At 42.4% G+C, this 18,926-nt stretch overlaps 1 protein-coding gene across 7 annotated transcripts in view; it reads left to right on the top strand.

Moving 5' to 3' along the window:
• Positions 1-10,814, top strand: part of PTBP3 (polypyrimidine tract binding protein 3) — a 286,927-nt gene extending 276,113 nt beyond the window's left edge. For all 7 annotated transcript variants that reach the window (XM_030193767.1, XM_030193771.1, XM_030193768.1 and 4 more), the window contains one exon: positions 9,238-10,814. In XM_030193767.1, the coding sequence (XP_030049627.1) occupies positions 9,238-9,370 (133 nt within the window). In that variant the 3' untranslated portion in view covers positions 9,371-10,814. The remainder of the gene's footprint in view (positions 1-9,237) is intronic.
• The last annotated feature ends 8,112 nt before the right edge of the window (positions 10,815-18,926 follow it).

The raw sequence follows: 18,926 nt of genomic DNA, 5'->3' as shown, positions 1-18,926 counted from the left end.
CGATTGTGTTTTTCCACACCCTAAGCATCATTCATTAGTTTAATCAATAAATAAAATACATAAATAGATAGAAACTCTGAATGTTGAGCACCTGATTCTTATAACATGAAGTCTGTTTTAGTGGCCCTTTACCAGAAGAAAAAAAATCTCTGCACGAATACAACGCGTGGTAGGGTACCGGTATCCGTATAACCAGCCCCTCCAAATGACACACTGATTACAATTTACAGCAAATTACTACTCTACCTATGAAAACTTATTCCGTTATTATTCTTCCTGTGTGTACATCTGTATGCTGCACAAGCCGGCATATTTGAAAATATAAGCCGAATTAAAACGGTGCCAACAGTAAAGAATGAGAACTTGGATGAAGTACCTCATATACTTGTTTGCTTTGTTTTGAAGGTACAGGGAATTGATATGATGGCTTCACGAGGGAGCAGAAAGAGAGATTAGCCTCCATGGCTTCAGCTTTTGATGTCATACTCCTGTTTTCATTCTAAACCACCTCCTTGGGGCAGCCAGTTTACCATGCAGCCAGCGCTGAAGACAGCTGCTTATGGCTGCCCCGGTCTGTCTCGCTGCGTCGTCCCACTCACAGGAAGTTGAAAAGGTTGGATGAAGCAGCAAAGGACCGAGGCAGCCGGAAGCAGCTGCCTTCAGCACTGCCCCATGCCACAGCTCACTGCTGGAAAGTTGGAGGAGAGATGTAGCTGGCCGGACCCGAAGGAAGGGAGGGAGAGCTCAGCTGCCTGACTTCGGGGACAGGGAGCAGGGAGCCTGAGGAAGCAAAACACCACCTGGCTGGCCACTATTGTCGGGGGGGGGGGGGGGTCTGAGACAGAAATGGGGGGCCTGGGCCTCTGAAGACCCCTGTAGAGCTACACCACTGGTCTAGGGATTTCAGAATGACTGGCCTGTCCTGCCATCCATGCTTTTTGTTTATTGTCAACTTGCAGAGTGCTGAACACCCAAGTCACATTATTGAGGATTGTTGAAGAGGCAGACATATCTTGTACCTGCAAAATGGTGGTAATTATTTTAGCTAACCAAGAGACTGATGCTCAAAAACTAGTGCCAGCAGCGCCGAATACTAAGGTCTCGAGAGCCAGCCAGTGCTAATATGTGCACCAAAGATGGCCGCAAGTTGCATGCAAATGTATTTGAATGATGCTAATGAGGTCAGCAACTATTCCTTCCTAATGCTGAGACAGCAGTTCTACAATGCCCAGACGCAAATGATGGTCTATAACTTTAAAACTTACCACCAACTCAGAGGTCGCATAGAAGGTTTTGAGGACAGGATTTCATGGCAAAATCTTATGTTGTCTTATTTCACAAGCCGGAGGAAACCTGTGGAAGTTTGATGTGGCAGTGAGAAATAAACGTGTGCATGTAGGGTTACTATTTTTGCCTTGACAAAAAAGAGGACACCGCCACGCCCCCTCCCCACCCCCATGCCTCATAGTCACCTTGATCTCACCAAAGAAAGCCTCTCTCACCCCCTACCCACATTCCATCCATGATCCACCTCCTGTCTCCTACCTTATCGTACCTTGGTGGTCTAGTGGCCTCTTCAGGGCAGGAAAGGACCCCACTCTCCTGCCCGGTAATTCCACGCCTGCTTGCTGCTGGCACTGCTTCAAAATGGGTACAGAGACTTCAAATGGTGACCTTGCAAGACTTTTGTGAGGCTACCACTTGACGTCTCACAACCATGTTGAAGCGGTGCCAGCAGCGAGCATGAGTGGCTTTGCTGGGCAGGAAAGAGTGGGTTCCTTTCCCACTCCAAAGAGGCAACTAGACCCCAGGGCATGATAGGGGAGGGGAGGAGGCCCGCTAGCCAGCTTGCCTGCAAGCCTGGACAAATGGGTAGGCTGGAAAAACCCGCCCGGACATCCCGCAGTGTCCTCAAAAAGAGAACACCTGTTTTTCTGTGCGTAAATATGAGCCTTTCAACAATCTAAGTGCAAACAATTTTTGAATAGCTCATATTTAAAGGCACAGAAGAACAGCACCAATGTGTGCTTACACTTCTGGTTTGTCTGGACATGTGCACAAGAGCTGCGCTTACCATGAAACTCGTGTGCATGTGCCAGGCACATTCCTCCCCTTGTTTTTGGCTAATAGCATGAATTATCCATGCATAAAATTTAAATCTCATTTACTTTGAGCATTATTTAATTGTTTTTCTGTGCTGCTGTTGCGCTATGGGGTTTGCACTGTGGGCTGTAGTACAGGAGCTTTGAGCATCTGCCTCAGAATCCTTTCCCTTTGGGTACTGTTTTGTATCACAGACTCACCTTTATATCAGCTCTGCCTTTCTGTTATAGGAGATGGTTGACAAATTAACCTTTCTTTTGTCCAAAGCCCAGATGATTAATTCCCTGTGCTAGAAATAGCGCTGGAATAACGCAGGGAATTAATTTCCCAATGATCAATGCTAATGACATGTAGATTTAAGCATGTTATTAGTATTGATCTTTGGGGGAAAGTGCGGGAGGATTGTGCCTGGGCATGTGCGCAGGCACAATCCTCCCGCACTTGTTTGACAGGTCCAGGCTGAGCCCGGACCTGACAAACATAGGAGCTGGAGGTCCGTGGGACCCCCCTGAACCTTTCCAAAGGCAAGGCCCTGATGGCCTTGTGTTCCCCCAGCCCACACCCACACACACACACCCCTGGACAGCCCTCCAAACCCCCTGCCCTGATATGAGGGCGCACAGGGTGCTGGAGGTCCAGTGGACCTTTAGGCCCCCTAACTCACCCCGACACAAAAAGTAAGTCCCTGGTGTCCCAGTGGTCTGTATATCCCCATCCACCCTTGTGGTCTAGTGTCCCCTCCCCCCTCCCCCCCCCGTACCATGTAGTAGTGATGGAGGAGGGAGTAGCACTCCCTCCTCCCAGCGTCGCCTCCAAAACAGATGTGGTGGGTGGGGCTTCCCTACCATATAAGGGAGTTTCTCCTGCTTAATACCGCTGGAAGTCTCGGCACCCATTTTGAAAACACGGTGTTGCTGGACAGAATAGCAGTAGTTGGCAGGAAAGAGTGGAATTTTTTTCCTGCCTCTGAAGTAGCCACTAGACCACCAGGGCCCTTCAAGGTAGGACCAGGAAGGGCCCACTGAGGCTCGGGGGACCGTAGTGTGCAGGAGGGGACCAATGACCTTTACTGCGCGGGAGATCAGATCACTGTCAGTCCACCTCTGAGACAAACCATATGACATGCTTCATAGCACTTGTAAAGAAATATTTAGGGGAAATACTTAGGTTTGGTGGTTTGATGAGACCTAAAGGGTACTTTTAGTCTCAATGATAAGCGATGTATGTGGCATAATTCTAATATAGCACATCACCCTGCTATCACTGCCCTTACAATAAATTATGGTCATAGCAGCAACATTATTTTGTGGGAATACTTTGATTTGCCGGTGTCAGGGAGCCTTGTGAGGATCAACAGACAGATACATGGTGCAGAGTACAAGCAGATCCTGGGGAAAAAAACTTTGTCTGCCATAGATTTTGGACTGGAGATAGGCGTAACCTTTTAACAGGACAATGCAAAAGTAAATCGATTTTTTACTCATTCCAAAAGTACAAAGACTAGGGGACACTCGAGTAAGTTACGTGGAAATACTTTTAAAACAAATAGGAGAAAATATTTTTTCACTCAATGAATAGTTAAGCTCTAGAACTCTTTGCCGGAGGATGTGGTAACAGTGGTTAGCATATCTGGGTTTAAACAAGGTTTGGACAAATTCCTAAAGGAGTAGTCCATAGTCTGCTATTGAGACAGACAAGGGAAGCAACTGCTTGCCTTGGGATTTGTAGTGTGGAGTGTTACCACGATTTGAGTTTCTGCCAGGTACTTGTGACCTGGTTTGGCTACTGTTTGGATAACAGGAGATTGGGCGAGATGGACCATTGGTTTTGACCCAGTATGGCTAATCTTATGTTCAACAATGGAGTGACTGCAAGAAGAAAATGAATGTCTTTGCATAGTCAGCCAAAAAGACTAGGTAAAATCTTCAGCATCCCACTATGCAAAGTTGGTAGGCACTTATCATAAACTCATGGTTTCTGCCTCTATAAAATTTGCTTCCATTAAGTTTTGTGTCAAGGGGTGTGAAGACTCTTTGATTTCTTATTCGTATTAGTTTTTCAATATTTCTGTACTTGTTGAAATTGTAGATTTATAGATTGATGAAATAAAAGGCCTATTTTAAAGCATTTAGAATTGTATTTCTTAGACAACAGAAAGTTAAAAAAAAAAAATATATATATATGAGGGTGTAGACGTTTGACATCAGGGTGCTGGACAAGCATTAGTCAAGTGAAGGAAAAGAGAGTTACAGTATGTATAGGAGATTTCAGCTATACTAAGTTAAGAAATTTCATAATCTTATTCTCTGGGAAATTCTAAATTCCATTTGACAGCTGGAATATATCCTTACTTTAGCAGTTTGTAGAATGGATCAACTGGGCAGACTTACTGGTGCTTATCTGATCTTATCTACTACGTGGTATTGCGTGCAAGAAACTCATCTGTTTATTACAAAAGACATTGATCTTTTCCTTAGGATCTGTTCTCAATTTCAGTGCTTTTTGGATATTGAAGAAATAATATAGAAAATATGGTTCATATACATGCACGAATGGAGACTTAGTAACAGTTCTAGAATTTCTATATGATGAGGGGGAGAGGGTGGGGTTTTTTGAAAAGTTAAACACCCAGGGAAAATCTGCTACAGTACAAAGAAAAAAAAGCCACAGACAGAATCCCTCTTGTAGTGACATACAACCCAGAGCTGGAGAAACTGAGGAAAATCATAAGAGACCTACAGCCTCTACTCCAGGAGGACGAATTACTGAAAGAGAGATTCCCATCCCCACCAGTGCTGGCCTTCCGACAGCCACCCAACTTAAAAAACAAGCTAATCAGAAGTAAACTCCCAGCACAGACTGAAAAGGGAAGAGAAGGGCACATTTCCCTGTAATATATCCAGCTGCAAGCTATGCCAAAACATTTCATAGGACCCCACAGTCATTCACAAAGGCATCTCTGAGACCTGGTGGAAGGAGGATAACCAGTGGGACACTGTCATACCGGGGTACAAATTATATCGTAGTGATAGGGTGAATCGGATTGGTGGAGGGGTAGCATTGTATATTAACGAGAGCCTTGAATCAAATAGATTGAAAATTCTGCAGGAAACAAAACACTCCTTGGAATCACTGTGGATTGAAATTCCATGTGCAAAGGGGAAAAGGATAGTGATAGGAGTGTACTACCGTCCGCCTGGCCAGGACGAACAGACGGATGCGGAAATGTTAAAGGAAATCAGGGACGCAAACAAACTGGGCAACACAATAATAATGGGGGATTTCAATTACCCGCATATAGACTGGGTTAATGTAACATCTGTACACGCAAGGGACATAAGATTTCTTGATGAAATCAAGGACAGCTTCATGGAACAGCTAGTTCAGGAGCCGACAAGAGAAGGAAAAATACTAGACTTAGTCCTTAGTGGTGCTCATGATCTAGTGCAGGGGGTAACGATACGAGGGCCGCTTGATAACAGTGATCATAATATGATCGGTTTTGATATTGGCATTGAAGGAAGTGAAACTAGGAAATCAAGTACGCTAGCGTTTAACTATAGAAAAGGTGATTACGACAAAATGAGAAAAATGGTGAAAAAAAGACTGAAAGGAGCAGCTCGCAGAGTAAAAAACTTGCATCAGGCATGGATGCTGTTTAAAAACACCATCCTGGAGGTTCAGGACAAATATATTCCACGTATTAGAAAAAAGGGAAAAAAGACTAAACGTCAGCCGGCGTGGCTAAACAGTAAGATAAAGGAAATCATTAGAGCCAAAAAACAATCCTTCAGAAAGTGGAGAAGAGAACCAACTGAAAGTAACAGGATAGATCATAAGGAATGCCAAGCCAAATGCAAAGCGGAGATAAGGAGGGCAAAAAAGGACTTTGAGAAGAAATTAGCGTTGGAAGCAAAAATACATAGTAAAATTTTTTTTAGATACATTAAAAGCAGGAAACCGGCCAAAGAGTCGGTTGGGCCGCTGGACGAAAATGGTGTTAAAGGGGCGATCAAGGAGGACAAAGCCGTAGCGGAGAAATTAAATGAATTCTTTGCTTCGGTCTTCACCGAGGAGGATTTGGGGGGACACCGGTGCCGGAAAGAATATTTGAAGCGGGGGAGTCGGAGAAACTAAACAAATTCTCTGTAACCTTGGAGGATGTAATGGGTCAGTTCAGCAAGCTGAAGAGTAGTAAATCACCGGGACCTGATGGTATTCATCCCAGAGTATTAATAGAACTAAAAAATGAACTTGCGGAGCTACTGTTAGAAATATGCAATCTGTCCCTAAAATCGAGTGTAGTACCGGAAGACTGGAGGGTAGCCAATGTTACTCCGATTTTTAAGAAGGGTTCCAGAGGAGATCCGGGAAATTATAGACCGGTGAGTCTGACATCGGTGCCGGGCAAGATGGTGGAGGCTATTATTAAGAATAAAATTGCAGAGCATATACAAAAACATGGACTGATGAGACAAAGTCAGCACGGATTTAGTGAAGGGAAGTCTTGCCTCACCAATCTAATGCATTTTTTTGAGGGGGTAAGCAAACATGTGGACAATGGGGAGCCGGTTGATATTGTATATCTGGATTTTCAGAAGGCGTTTGACAAAGTGCCGCACGAAAGACTCCTGAAGAAATTGCAGAGTCATGGAATCGGAGGTAGGGTATTATTATGGATTAAGAACTGGTTGAAAGATAGGAAGCAGAGAGTAGGATTGCGTGGCCAGTATTCTCAGTGGAGGAGGGTAGTTAGTGGGGTCCCGCAGGGGTCTGTGCTGGGTCCGTTGCTTTTTAATGTATTTATAAATGACCTAGAGATGGGAATAACTAATGAGGTAATTAAATTCGCCGATGACACAAAATTATTCAGGGTCGTCAAGTCGCAGGAGGAATGTGAACGATTACAGGAGGACCTTGCGAGACTGGGAGAATGGGCGTGCAAGTGGCAGATGAAGTTCAATGTTGACAAGTGCAAAGTGATGCATGTGGGTAAGAGGAACCCGAATTATAGCTACGTCTTGCAAGGTTCCGCGTTAGGAGTTACGGATCAAGAAAGGGATCTGGGTGTCGTCGTCGATGATACGCTGAAACCTTCTGCTCAGTGTGCTGCTGCGGCTAGGAAAGCGAATAGAATGTTGGGTGTTATTAGGAAGGGTATGGAGTCCAGGTGTGCGGATGTTATAATGCCGTTGTATCGCTCCATGGTGCGACCGCACCTGGAGTATTGTGTTCAGTACTGGTCTCCGTATCTCAAAAAAGATATAGTAGAATTGGAAAAGGTACAGCGAAGGGCGACGAAAATGATAGTGGGGATGAGACGACTTTCCTACGAAGAGAGGCTGAGAAGGCTAGGGCTTTTCAGCTTGGAGAAGAGACGGCTGAGGGGAGATATGATAGAAGTGTATAAAATAATGAGTGGAATGGATCGGGTGGATGTGAAGCGACTGTTCACGCTATCCAAAAATACTAGGACTAGAGGGCATGAGTTGAAGCTACAGTGTGGTAAATTTAAAACGAATCGGAGAAAATTTTTCTTCACCCAACGTGTAATTAGACTCTGGAATTCGTTGCCGGAGAACGTGGTACGGGCGGTTAGCTTGACGGAGTTTAAAAAGGGGTTAGATAGATTCCTAAAGGACAAGTCCATAGACCGCTATTAAATGGACTTGGAAAAATTCCGCATTTTTAGGTATAACTTGTCTGGAATGTTTTTACGTTTGGGGAGCGTGCCAGGTGCCCTTGACCTGGATTGGCCACTGTCGGTGACAGGATGCTGGGCTAGATGGACCTTTGGTCTTTCCCAGTATGGCACTACTTATGTACTTATGTACTTATGTAAAAATATTCAACATAAAGGAATCTTTCACATGCTCATCTTCCAATGTGGTATATATCATTCAGCATAAAAAATGTAACGAAGGATGCTGTATTGGAGAAACAGGCCAGATGCTTAAGACAGGATTTAATTTACATAGACATAACATGAAGAAAGCTGGTGCCAGTCAGGTTCCCACCCCTGTGGGCCAGCACTTTACAAGACCAGGACACTGCACCAGTTATTTCACAGTAAGAATCCTGAAAGGTAACTTTAAAACAATACAGGAATGTAAGACCTTTGAAGTCAGAATCATTGAATATTTTGACACCCAACAGACAGGACTTAACAAGGGTCTGGGCTTTCTAGCCCATTATAAACCATAAAGTTGTATTTCTCTGTTTATCACCTTCCTCTCACCTACCCACACCCATCCTGTTAGACTATCAATGAAATGCTTTGATGTCCCCATGCATACCTCCTACCCACCCTTCCCCCTGCCTGAATGCAAGCCTGTCATTGAGATGTTTCACTTATATATACAATCAGCTACCACATTTGCTTATTTCCGATCTGACGAAGAAGGGCAACCTTCGAAAGCTAATCAAGAAATGTATTAAGTTATGTCCAATAAAAAAGGTATCATCTTATTTTCTTTTCCATGTTTTATTTTGTTTGATTTCTATTGATAACCTTTAAGAGTGGACTAACACAGCTACCACACCTCTCTATTTGAAAAGTAAAGAAAGCCATTGATTCTGAGTAGTATCTATTAGGAAACACCTTGCTTTAGTTTCAGAAGTGCTAGTAGGTTGTAGTCAAGAATGCTTAGTGGCTGAAATATGAGACTGAAAGATATTTTTAGTTTGACTTCCCATGTTTGTGAATGATTAAGCATTTGTGTTTCTAAAGCTTTCCATTGAACCATAATTATGAATGGACTCTTACAAGGTAAATCAATTGTTTAATAATTATGGATTAAGTATAAAATTGTGTTTTAAACATTTTGAAGAAGAAAATGAAAAACAGAATAATTATTAAGAGGTTTTACATACCATTGATTGATGAAATTGCTGTGGTGACAGCATTATTCTGAGGATTTCTTCTCTTAAGTAAAGTGTCTTCTCACTTCACTTATATTTTCATAATAATCACATTTTTTACTTAACTATATAAGCTGTTTGGTCAAAGGCTTTCTTTTCATGTTTGTCTTTCATTGTCTTGGTGTGAGTGTGCTAATATATGTAACTTCACTAATATGTTTTATGCTTGAAAACTTACATTATGAATTACATTTATATTTCCTTGATGTGCAGGAAAGATCGTAAAATGGCTTTGATTCAGTTGGGTTCTGTGGAAGAAGCAATCCTGGCTCTAATACACCTGCATAACACTGAGTTAGGAGAAAACCATCACCTCAGAGTTTCTTTCTCAAAATCTACAATCTGACGTTTTCCATGAAATTTCCTTTCAAGACTGGACTACGTTTTAAGTTAAACCTTCAGACAGAGACTGAAGCAATAAAGACCGACTCTGCCTCTACAAAACAGAAAGAGAAAAGGAAAGGTTGCCCTGAGCTTGATTTTTAAACAGTCTTACAATAAAGAATGAAGACACATTTCGGAAACAAAGCATGAAGCGGCGTGTGGCCAAAGGTTGAAGATCCATCCATAGTTTTTGTAGAATTCACTCTTCTAGCAAAATATTTTGGCAATCAGATTCAGTTTTCCTAAAGACATCCTTCTACTTTGCTGTTCAAAATCAACTTTACACAACATTTTTTTTCTTCCACGATCCTTAAAGTGTATGTAGAAGTCCATAAGCACAGGTCTGTTGTCATATTTGAGTTGCAACAACCCCAGATACTATTGTCTGAAGTGAAGAGAGTTGTAGAAAGTACATATCACAAATTTATTTGTGTATATGTAGTTGTGCGCTGTCTCCTCCAATTGCTAATTCCACCAAGTAGGGTTTTGAAAAATTAAATACGAGATTTAGCCAGGAACATGAGAGAAAATCTTGGAAAACTTGAAAGCAGGTTATCAGCTGATTGTACTGGGCAGGTGTTTTTTAAGTGAAAATATTTTTTTCAGTAGTTGTACTGTTTTATGAAAGTGAAGTTAACAAAAAAAAACCTTCAGCATGCCTAGATTGGAGCTATCAGTCTTAAATTTAAAAGTAACACAGCAGTCTAGGGCTTATAGTTCTCCATTTGTTACTGACAAAGGCAAGAGTATATAATCCAGAATGTGCCAAATGTCCCCCAAAATGAATTGAAGGCTCTGAAACAGGACTTTCTGGAAGCCAGATCATATTTTGAAAATATATATTTTATTGGAATGAATGAAAATCATTCTGAAATAATCATCTCAACGGGAAAAAGAAATCATGTAACTGAAAATGAATAATCATGTTTATAAGAATTGCAAAATACTTCTCGTCTTTGTTTCTACTCCCCCCTCCCCCCAAGCCAAAAATAATAATAGAAAAATGAATGTGTAAAAAGATTTTGGAAAACAAAAAAATTGAAAACCCAGAAATAAATTTAACTAAACATTTTAATACATTTTTCCGATAAATAAGTTTACAGTCTTTAGGAAACTATTCAGGTCTCATTTGCTTTGACAGAATTTTAAAAAGTTATTTTGGAATCATGTTAAATCGAGGTTTTCGTACCGCTATAATCTTTAATACTTAAATCATAATTAACATGTATTTAACTTAGGGGCCCTTGTACTAAGTTGCGGTAAAATATGGGCTTAGTGTGTTCTAATGTAGGACTTCCCTGCACACTAAGGGGTGAATTCTATAAATTGCACCCAAACAACTGGTGACAACGAAAAGCACTTAAGTGCTGTTCTATTCTAAAGTTAGACGCAGTTTATAGAATAGTGCTTAAGCACAAGTGTCACACACAAATTTAGGTGCGTCCATTTGCACCAACAAAAACGTGGTGCAAATGCCCCTACCGAAATTTATGCATGGTACCCCCTTATTCTATAATTGCTTGTGTAACTGGGTACTACTCCCATTCTCTGCCCCAGAGTGCCCATGACCTTTCCATTTCCATGCCCCCTTTTCTGGGACATGTGTAAAATTTAGGCTCATACATGTTAACTGATTTCAATTAGCACCAGTAATCAGAAGCCAATTATTGGCACTAATTGGCTCATTCAATTAAATTGCAAGCACAAATCGGGCACACACCCAAATTTGCGTGCACAATTTTTGGCGACTTTTATAGAATTAGGGGGTAAACCCATGTTTAATGCAGCATTTTTGTCAGCCTTTTTCTCTTTTTTTTTTTTTAATGGCAGGTCATACACTATTCTTCCTAATGGCACGCAGTAACTGCAAAAGTTAATGCAGTAACACTTGCCATCTCCTATTTATGAGGCACTTGAGGGCCTTATTCTATAAAGGTTATGCTCCTAAATTTACACTCCTAAATAAATTAGGAGTGTAAATTTTAGGAGCATAACCTTTTATAGAAAAAGGCCCTAAGTGCTCTTGTGTTAACCTAGCATTATCCTAACGTGCTAGCTGAATAACATGGGAACGCCCACTCTCTGCCCATGACATGCCCCCTCCTAAAAATATTTTTATCAAATTGCAAACATGCAAAATACTACAGAAATGCCAGTTTGTTAATGTTTGCTAACTACATGTTAAGGGTTTAATATCCTTTAGTAAAAAGATCCCTTAATTTCTTATTGTGTGCCTTATGTGATTATAATGAAACAGTAGCCTAGCCTTCTAAGGTGTCTTAGCGACTGCTGTGGTCTTGGTAATGGTGTGCCCCCTCCCCCTTCCAAATTTTATTTTTATTTTTTTTATTTTTTTTTTGTTTTGAGGTTTTTTAGATGTAAATGTTTTTTCCTTTTGTAATTTTAAAAAAATCTTTCCATTAAGTAATAATCTAATTTGAGGTTTGTTTGGTGCTTTGCTGCAGAGAGAGGGAGGAAAGGAGTTATAATAGCTCCAGACTCACATTATAGTTAGTGGTACCAAACCAATTTCATGTGAGGGGATGTTTATCCAGTCTTGGGCTTTTAAGTGTTTTCTTAAGATATTCCCCAGTGTTTCTTGTCTTTCAGAATGCTTTGGGAGAAAAAGTGGTACATTTGGCTTAGATCATTAGGTCATGGTAATGCTTCTAGTTCATTAAAATGTAGGCATGGTAACAGTCCACTGGTAATTTTTCAAATGATTCCTAAAATCTCTGTATGGTTGCCTGATTTGGAGCATCTGAAGTTTGAGGTTGGGGTATTTTATTTTTTGAATACTAAGGGGCTTTTTTACTAGGCTGTGTTAAGCAGCTAGTGTGGGTTTTGCCGTGCAGTAAGCATTAGTGCCAACCTGCGCTAACATTACAGTGCTTTGAGATAGACTGTGCAATAAAAATGCAGTGCTGAGTGCATAACATGGCAGTGGGCAAGATCAGTGCAGAATAGAGAGGCCTCTTTCCTTTCAGCTACTGCACGGGGTATTATCGTACACTAGCTGTTTCAACCAGCTATAGTGTGGTTGCAATTACTACCTCTCAGAAGGTGGTGGTAAGTGCTTCAGCACTACTGACAGACAAGTAGCCTGGAGGCCGAGTAGATAAAAATCCAGAAGGCCATTCCTGCAGCAAGGCACCTCCCCTAAATCCCCCACTGTCTCAAAATCTATCCCCCTGCTATCCAATCTGCACCTGCCCCTCTACATGTCCAATTCCCCCTGCCAACATTACGGTCCCACTCCAGCCACTCTAACAATGGAGACTAATGGCCTCACCGTCCTGTCACCATTTAATTATTTTAAAATGTAAAAGCATTTTTTGTCATTTATTTTTATTCACAGTCAAAATAAAATTCACTTATAAAGCATTGAAATGAAATACATCAGTAACTCCCTTACCAACCAATCAACTATTTTGAACTTTAGCCAATTACATCCTGTATGTCTCTAGACAGAGTAGTAGTCTATTTCTATTTCTACTTCCGCTTCCTTCTACCGTCTTCCTTCCCCGCCCTCCCAGTACCCCTCTTTCCCTGGTAGGCAGACTCCCCATTACTATGCTCTCCATATCATTTCCAACGACCCCCAACCTCCTTCATATCCATGCGAAAGGCTATGAAATGTAAACAAAATTGTTTGATACCTTGAAACCTAAAATGATGAAAGAGTTTTTAAGTGTTGCTTTGTAGTTTCTGGTACATCCTTTTCTTGAAAGGTGTTAACAAGGTCTGTCTTCTCAAGTGTCCTGTTACTGCAGGACAGTTAAAGTGAAACGATACTGAAAAATAGAATCTTTGCCATGTTTGAAAAGAATTTACATAATTGTGAATGATGATGTAAATCGAGGGTGCCTTTTACTAAGCTGCGGTTAAAAAGTGGCCTGCGGTAGTGTAGGTACGTGTATTGGGTGTGCGCATCTACAAAATTTTCTTTTTTTAAAATGCGACAGGAAAAGGGCCTGCGGTAAAAACAAAACCAGCGCCCCCCCCCCCCCCCAAACCGGCCAGAGCCCTTAACGTCATCCACTGTTCCAGTGGTAAAGGCTCATGTGCTACACACGCAGTGACCGGTTGGCGCACGCCAAGTGCTGATTACCGCCGGAACCGGTGCAGGTAGAAGGAAATAAATCATCCAGGCGTTATGGGCATGCGCCAAATCTGAAATTCCCGCCAGGAGGACGCGCTGGCCTGGTGGTAGTCTCATTTTGGCATGCACTGCACGCATGTAGAGCCTACTGCGGCTTAGTAAAAGGGGCCCCCAAGTTAGAAAAAAGTATTTTTTCCACTCTAGGAATAGTGGATGCCAAGGCACATGAGTGTTCAAAGGTAACATAATCCAGATCATCCTGAGGGCTGTGCAGGCAGTGCAACCACAGAGAGAACAAGGGAGGTAAGGGTTGCAAAAATCACTCTCCATCTGTTGTCTCCTCTGCAGTGGCTACAGAGGACACTAGGGGGCGTGTTGCACAGGGTGTGATTCTGACTTGGGATACTCCTGACCCAAATCCTTCTTTATGGGCTCCTTTTACTAAGCGGCGGCAAGCCCAACGCGGGCTTACCGCTCACTATACAGGAAGTACAGCCGAGCTACCGCAGCAACCCAGCAGTACTTCCCACCCTTAGCGCACTGTCATTTCTGGTGCTAGAAAAATGTATTTTTGTAGCACTGGAGTGTACCCGGCGGTAATTGGGCAGTGCCGCATGCTGCTCGGTTACTGCCAGGTTAAAGCAGGAGCCCTTACTGCCACCTCAGTGGGTTTGGCAGTAAGGGCTCCCCCTCGAAATGGCCATGCGGCAAGTGCTTTACTTGTCACCCGGCCATTTCCTGTAGGAAAGTGAGACTTCCCTTTTACCAGCTGTGGTAAACGGGGACCTCGGCACACGTGCTGACGCCAGCGCTGGCCCCCTTTTGCCGCAGCACCCCCAGTATTGAACAAACTCCTTAACTGTGTCCATTTAGAGGTAATTTCTGTTGGGTTTAGCACCCCCAATAATTTTGAAAAGTTAGCCCCAGTGATCTTGAGAGCTCATCTACATTCAGTTGGTCTAATAGAGAAGGTCAGCCTGCAGAGAACCTGTTTTTTCCCTCAACTAATGCCTGTTGGGCATTTTCCATTTTCAAAGTATGCAAGCAAGCATTCTTCAGAGCAAGATCATGTGACTCTTCTATTCCTTAAACCAGTAGTTCTCAAACCTGGCCCTGGATGCACCCCAGCCAGTCAGGTTTTCAGTATATCCACAATTCATGCAACTCTCTCATGAATATTCATTGTGGGTATCCTGAAAACCTGTCTGGCTCGAGTGCCTCCAGCACCAGGTTTGGGAACCACTGCCTTAAATCACATTGGCTTCCAATCCATGCATGGATTATTTTTAAGATTTGTACTATAGTTCTTAAAATGATTCATGGACAGGCCCCTCCGTATTTGTCTGTGTTGTTCTTCGTTCCAAACAGTAATTTTATTTTTATTTTTGTTACATTTGTACCCCGCACTTTCCCACTCATGGCAGGCTCAATGCGGCTTACATGGAGCAATGGAGGGTTAAGTGACTTGCCCAGAGTCACAAGGAGCTGCCTGTGCCTGAAGTGGGAATTGAACTCAGTTCCTCAGTTCCCCAGGACCAAAGTCCACCACCCTAACCACTAGGCCACTCCTCCACCAATCTACATCTGACACAACAATAAAAATTACAGTTTCCGTCTTGGAAGAGTGTTAGTATAGAAATGGATTTTACACCTTAACTTTTTTTCTTCTCGGGCAGTTATGATGTGGTGCGGAATGGCTTGACTTTAGAACTTAGACCAATATCTAAGTATGTGTTATTTCAGAAGGGGGCTGAAGACATTTTTATTTCAATGTTACATTGCTGATAAATTGTAATTTATTTGATTTGTGTGTATAACTATTCTGTACTTCCTAGGTGTGTCTAGTTTTATCTTTCTGTTTCCAGTGTTGAGCTAATTGTTTGGTATATTCAGGCTATAAGAACTAAGGGGTCCTTTTACTAAGGTGTGCTGAAAAATGGCCTGCGGTAGTGTAGGCACGGGTTTTGCCGAAAATGGATGTGCGGCAAAATAAAAATTGGCGTGCGCCCATTTTGGGTTGAGACCTTACCGCCAGCCATTGACTTTAGCAGTAAGGTCTCTCGCATTAACCGTGTGGTAATCGCCTGCGTACGTGAAGTCGAGTTACTGCCTGATTTTCGCCGCGCACCAGAAAATAAAATATATTTTCTGGTGTGCGTAGCAGATGCACGTAAAAAATGAAATTACCGCACGGGCCACGCGGTAGCCAGGCAGTAACTCCGAATTGGCATGTGTTGGGCGCGCATAGGCTCCTACATGGCTTAGTAAAAGGGCCCCTATATTGACATTGATAAGATATAAAGGCATACAATTTTCTCCTCTCACGTTCTCTTCCTACTTCACTTCTAATATAATTGAGGGTTCAGATTCTATTTTGGTGTTTTTGATTTGAGTTTAATGAAGCAGAATTTAGAGGGAAACAAATTTTGTTTACCAATGCCAAGAGCAGTCTGTGTGTTTTCAGCTATAAGGGATTTTTTTGTTGTTGTTTTTTGTTTAAGACATTTGTAAGTTTAAATTTAGTCCTTCGGCTCTGGAATGGAGGCAGTACTATATGAAAATATGAATGAGAAGGGAAACAAATGGCACACTATCAATACTGGTTCTGTCTTTCCTAGAGTGTGCTGTGTTTTCACTTTAAAGCCCTGCTCAGAGTATTGAAATTGGTTAAAGTGAAAAAAAAAAAAACCTCCAAGATACTTAAATGTGTGATTTTGGTTTTGTCTACGTTGGAGCTGTAGCATTGTGTTTTTAATATTTTCTGTTGATCTGTAGTGTGAATTATCCCTGTTTTACTGTGTGTTGTGTTGGACAGTGGTGGAGGACTCGGTTTTGAAATAAGAGCTGCAAGAATTTACGAAGGTCTCTTTGAAAACTGCAGTGTGTTTGAAAGGTTTGTTTAAATCTTTCGTGATTTTTTTTTGTTCTCTGTAATTGTTTTACTTCCCTGTTCCCCTAAAGAGGAGTTGGCATGTTTTGCCTTTCCCATATCCAGTGCTATAGTTTGATTGCAGGACTTCAGCAGATAAGGGAGTCTTGGCAAATGGGCAGTGAGATTAGTGTTAAAATAAAGGGGTGCTTCCTTTCTTCTATGAAATTCCTTCTTGACGCTTGTCTAGTTCCATATTTTGGAAAAATAATCTGTCACATTATGCCTTAATTATGATGTTCGTGGCAGTAAAGTCATGAGCAGCAGTGAGAAACTGTTGTCCTTGCGTGTGGTCTGGACAAAAGGTAATTGCAGAGCACTGAGGAGAAATAACTTTCATTTTAAAAAGCCAGCAATCTGGCAGTTTCATGCTATCTTAAAAATTGGTTTTCTCATCAAAAAATTGATCTTCAGTTGTGAGCACAGTTATTTTCCTGTTAAACTCTAGACAGGAATGAGAACCAGTAGTCTTCTGATGAAAATATAACATAAAGCTAGAATTATATGATATATTCATTCCGGCATGGAGCTAATAGTTTTCTTTTAAACTATTTTGTAAAGGACGGAATGAAAGTATTCATACAGTGTCCTTCTGCTAGCTTCTGATTAAAAGCTTTTTTCAAGATTTAATTTGGAATGAATGGATCTGCACGTCTAGAAAATATTGCTTAACTGTGTCTTGGTCTGTTGCCAACAAGAAAAGCGAACTGGCAGATCTAAAATATTTTAGAACCCAAACAAAGCACCAACAAAATTTCAGAAAATTTTCATTGATGATTTCATTTTTTGTAAAGTTCTTTATTACATACAAGACTGTTCTCAGTCTTTCCTTTCCCCAGATCTTCTAATAAATATTTTTCCCTATTCTGAGCTAAGAAGAAAACCCAATAATTTCAAGCAAGTTTTCCAATTTTTGCACCTCTATGGGCAGAACAGGTAAGGAGAGACTAGAACAATTTATGGCTGCCAACCGGAAGACAATCAAAGTTTTTATTTCAGGGGACATTTGATCGTCTTCTAGTTGGCAGCTACGCATTGTTCTAGTCTTCCCTTACCTGTTCTGTCACACAGAGGTGCATTTCGAACTGCTGTAGGGAAGCTGGTGCAAAGGGAGTAGGAATGATATACCGCTCTGTTGAAGGCAGATCTCGCCCCAAATTTTGAAGCCAAAACCAACTAATTCCATTAAGAAGTTCTGTGACCTCCTTTTACTAAGGTGCAGCTAGCACTAGCATGCACTTAGAGGTTAAAAAGGCTTACCATTGGATGCACACGCAAACCATGCGTTAAAAATTAATTTTATTTTTCTGTAGAGAGGGTGTATCTGGAGGGTGGAGAGTTGGCAGGACAGCGAGAATCTGTGCAGCTACATTGCCGCGCACTGATTAATGTATGATAACACATGATTCCTTACTGCCTAAAAGACAGGTGTTGGTAAGGGCTCATGCACTAATTTTTTTTTTGAACATCAAAAATATATATTTTATTTTGTTAAAAACATTCCAAAGTGCTATCTGAACAGCGGCACAGGAATGTCATTTTCCTTCTGCTCTTGTGTCTGGGGGCCCGTGGCTGAGCTGCCGCTTTTTGGCTTCCGCGCCGGGAGCCAGTTAAGCTTGGCCTTACATTGGTTCCTCCTAGCCAGGAGAGAGTAGGAGTCGTTGACCCTTTGGGCGGATGATAATGGAGTATCGGGCCGGTCGGGGCCACAGCAAGTGCTACAATCACAGAATGTCCTCAGCTGAGCCTTGTTTTGCAAGGAAGGAGGGGTGGCAGGATTCATCTCCCAGCATTCACAAAGAAGATTGTGTAGGAATAGGATACTACTGTTCTCCAGTTGCTGGATGTTGTTTTTGCCAGAGCTGAGGGGCACTGTGCCTGCCATCGATGTCTGGGCAGCGGGTGTGCTAGACAGAAGAGGCAGGTGTTTGACAGGGGCATGTTGCTGCCAGGGAGAGTGACAGATGGCAGAAGCCCCCAGGAGCGTCTTTTTCTATGGGAAACTGGATAGAGCCGGGGGAATCGGTTTCCAGCTCTGAGGCCTTCTGCCCCCCGCCTCCTAGACTCGGTGACTCCAGGCCCCGGCAGGGCAGCACAGGAATGTATTTTTCCTTCAGCTCTTGGGGCTCCTCCTGCGTCTGGGGGCCCGTGGCCGAGCTGCCGCTCTTTGGCTTCCGCGCCAGGAGCCACTTGAGCTTGGCCTTCCATCTGTTGGCTCGGTTCCTCCTAGCCGGGAGAGAGTAGGAGTTGTTGACCCTTTGGGCGGATGGTAATGGAGTATCGGGCCTCCTCTTCCTTGCTTTCTTCTTGCCCGGGGTAAGGAGAGAGCCATTACTGCTTCTGGGGCTGCTGCCTGCCACACATGCACTAATTTTTTTAATAATGGCCACGCGTTAATGGCAAAATTAATTACGAAAATTAACAAATCAGTCATTTTTCAGCCATGTGGCCAAGCCACAAAGCCAACAGGAGAGACTGGAAGTATGT

This window comes from Microcaecilia unicolor, chromosome 2, assembly GCF_901765095.1.
Source record: "Microcaecilia unicolor chromosome 2, aMicUni1.1, whole genome shotgun sequence".
In the NCBI taxonomy this organism is placed as follows: Eukaryota; Metazoa; Chordata; class Amphibia; order Gymnophiona; family Siphonopidae; genus Microcaecilia; species Microcaecilia unicolor.
The sequence above is the reverse complement of the archived record's forward strand: the minus strand, read 5'-3'. Positions and strand labels throughout refer to the sequence as shown.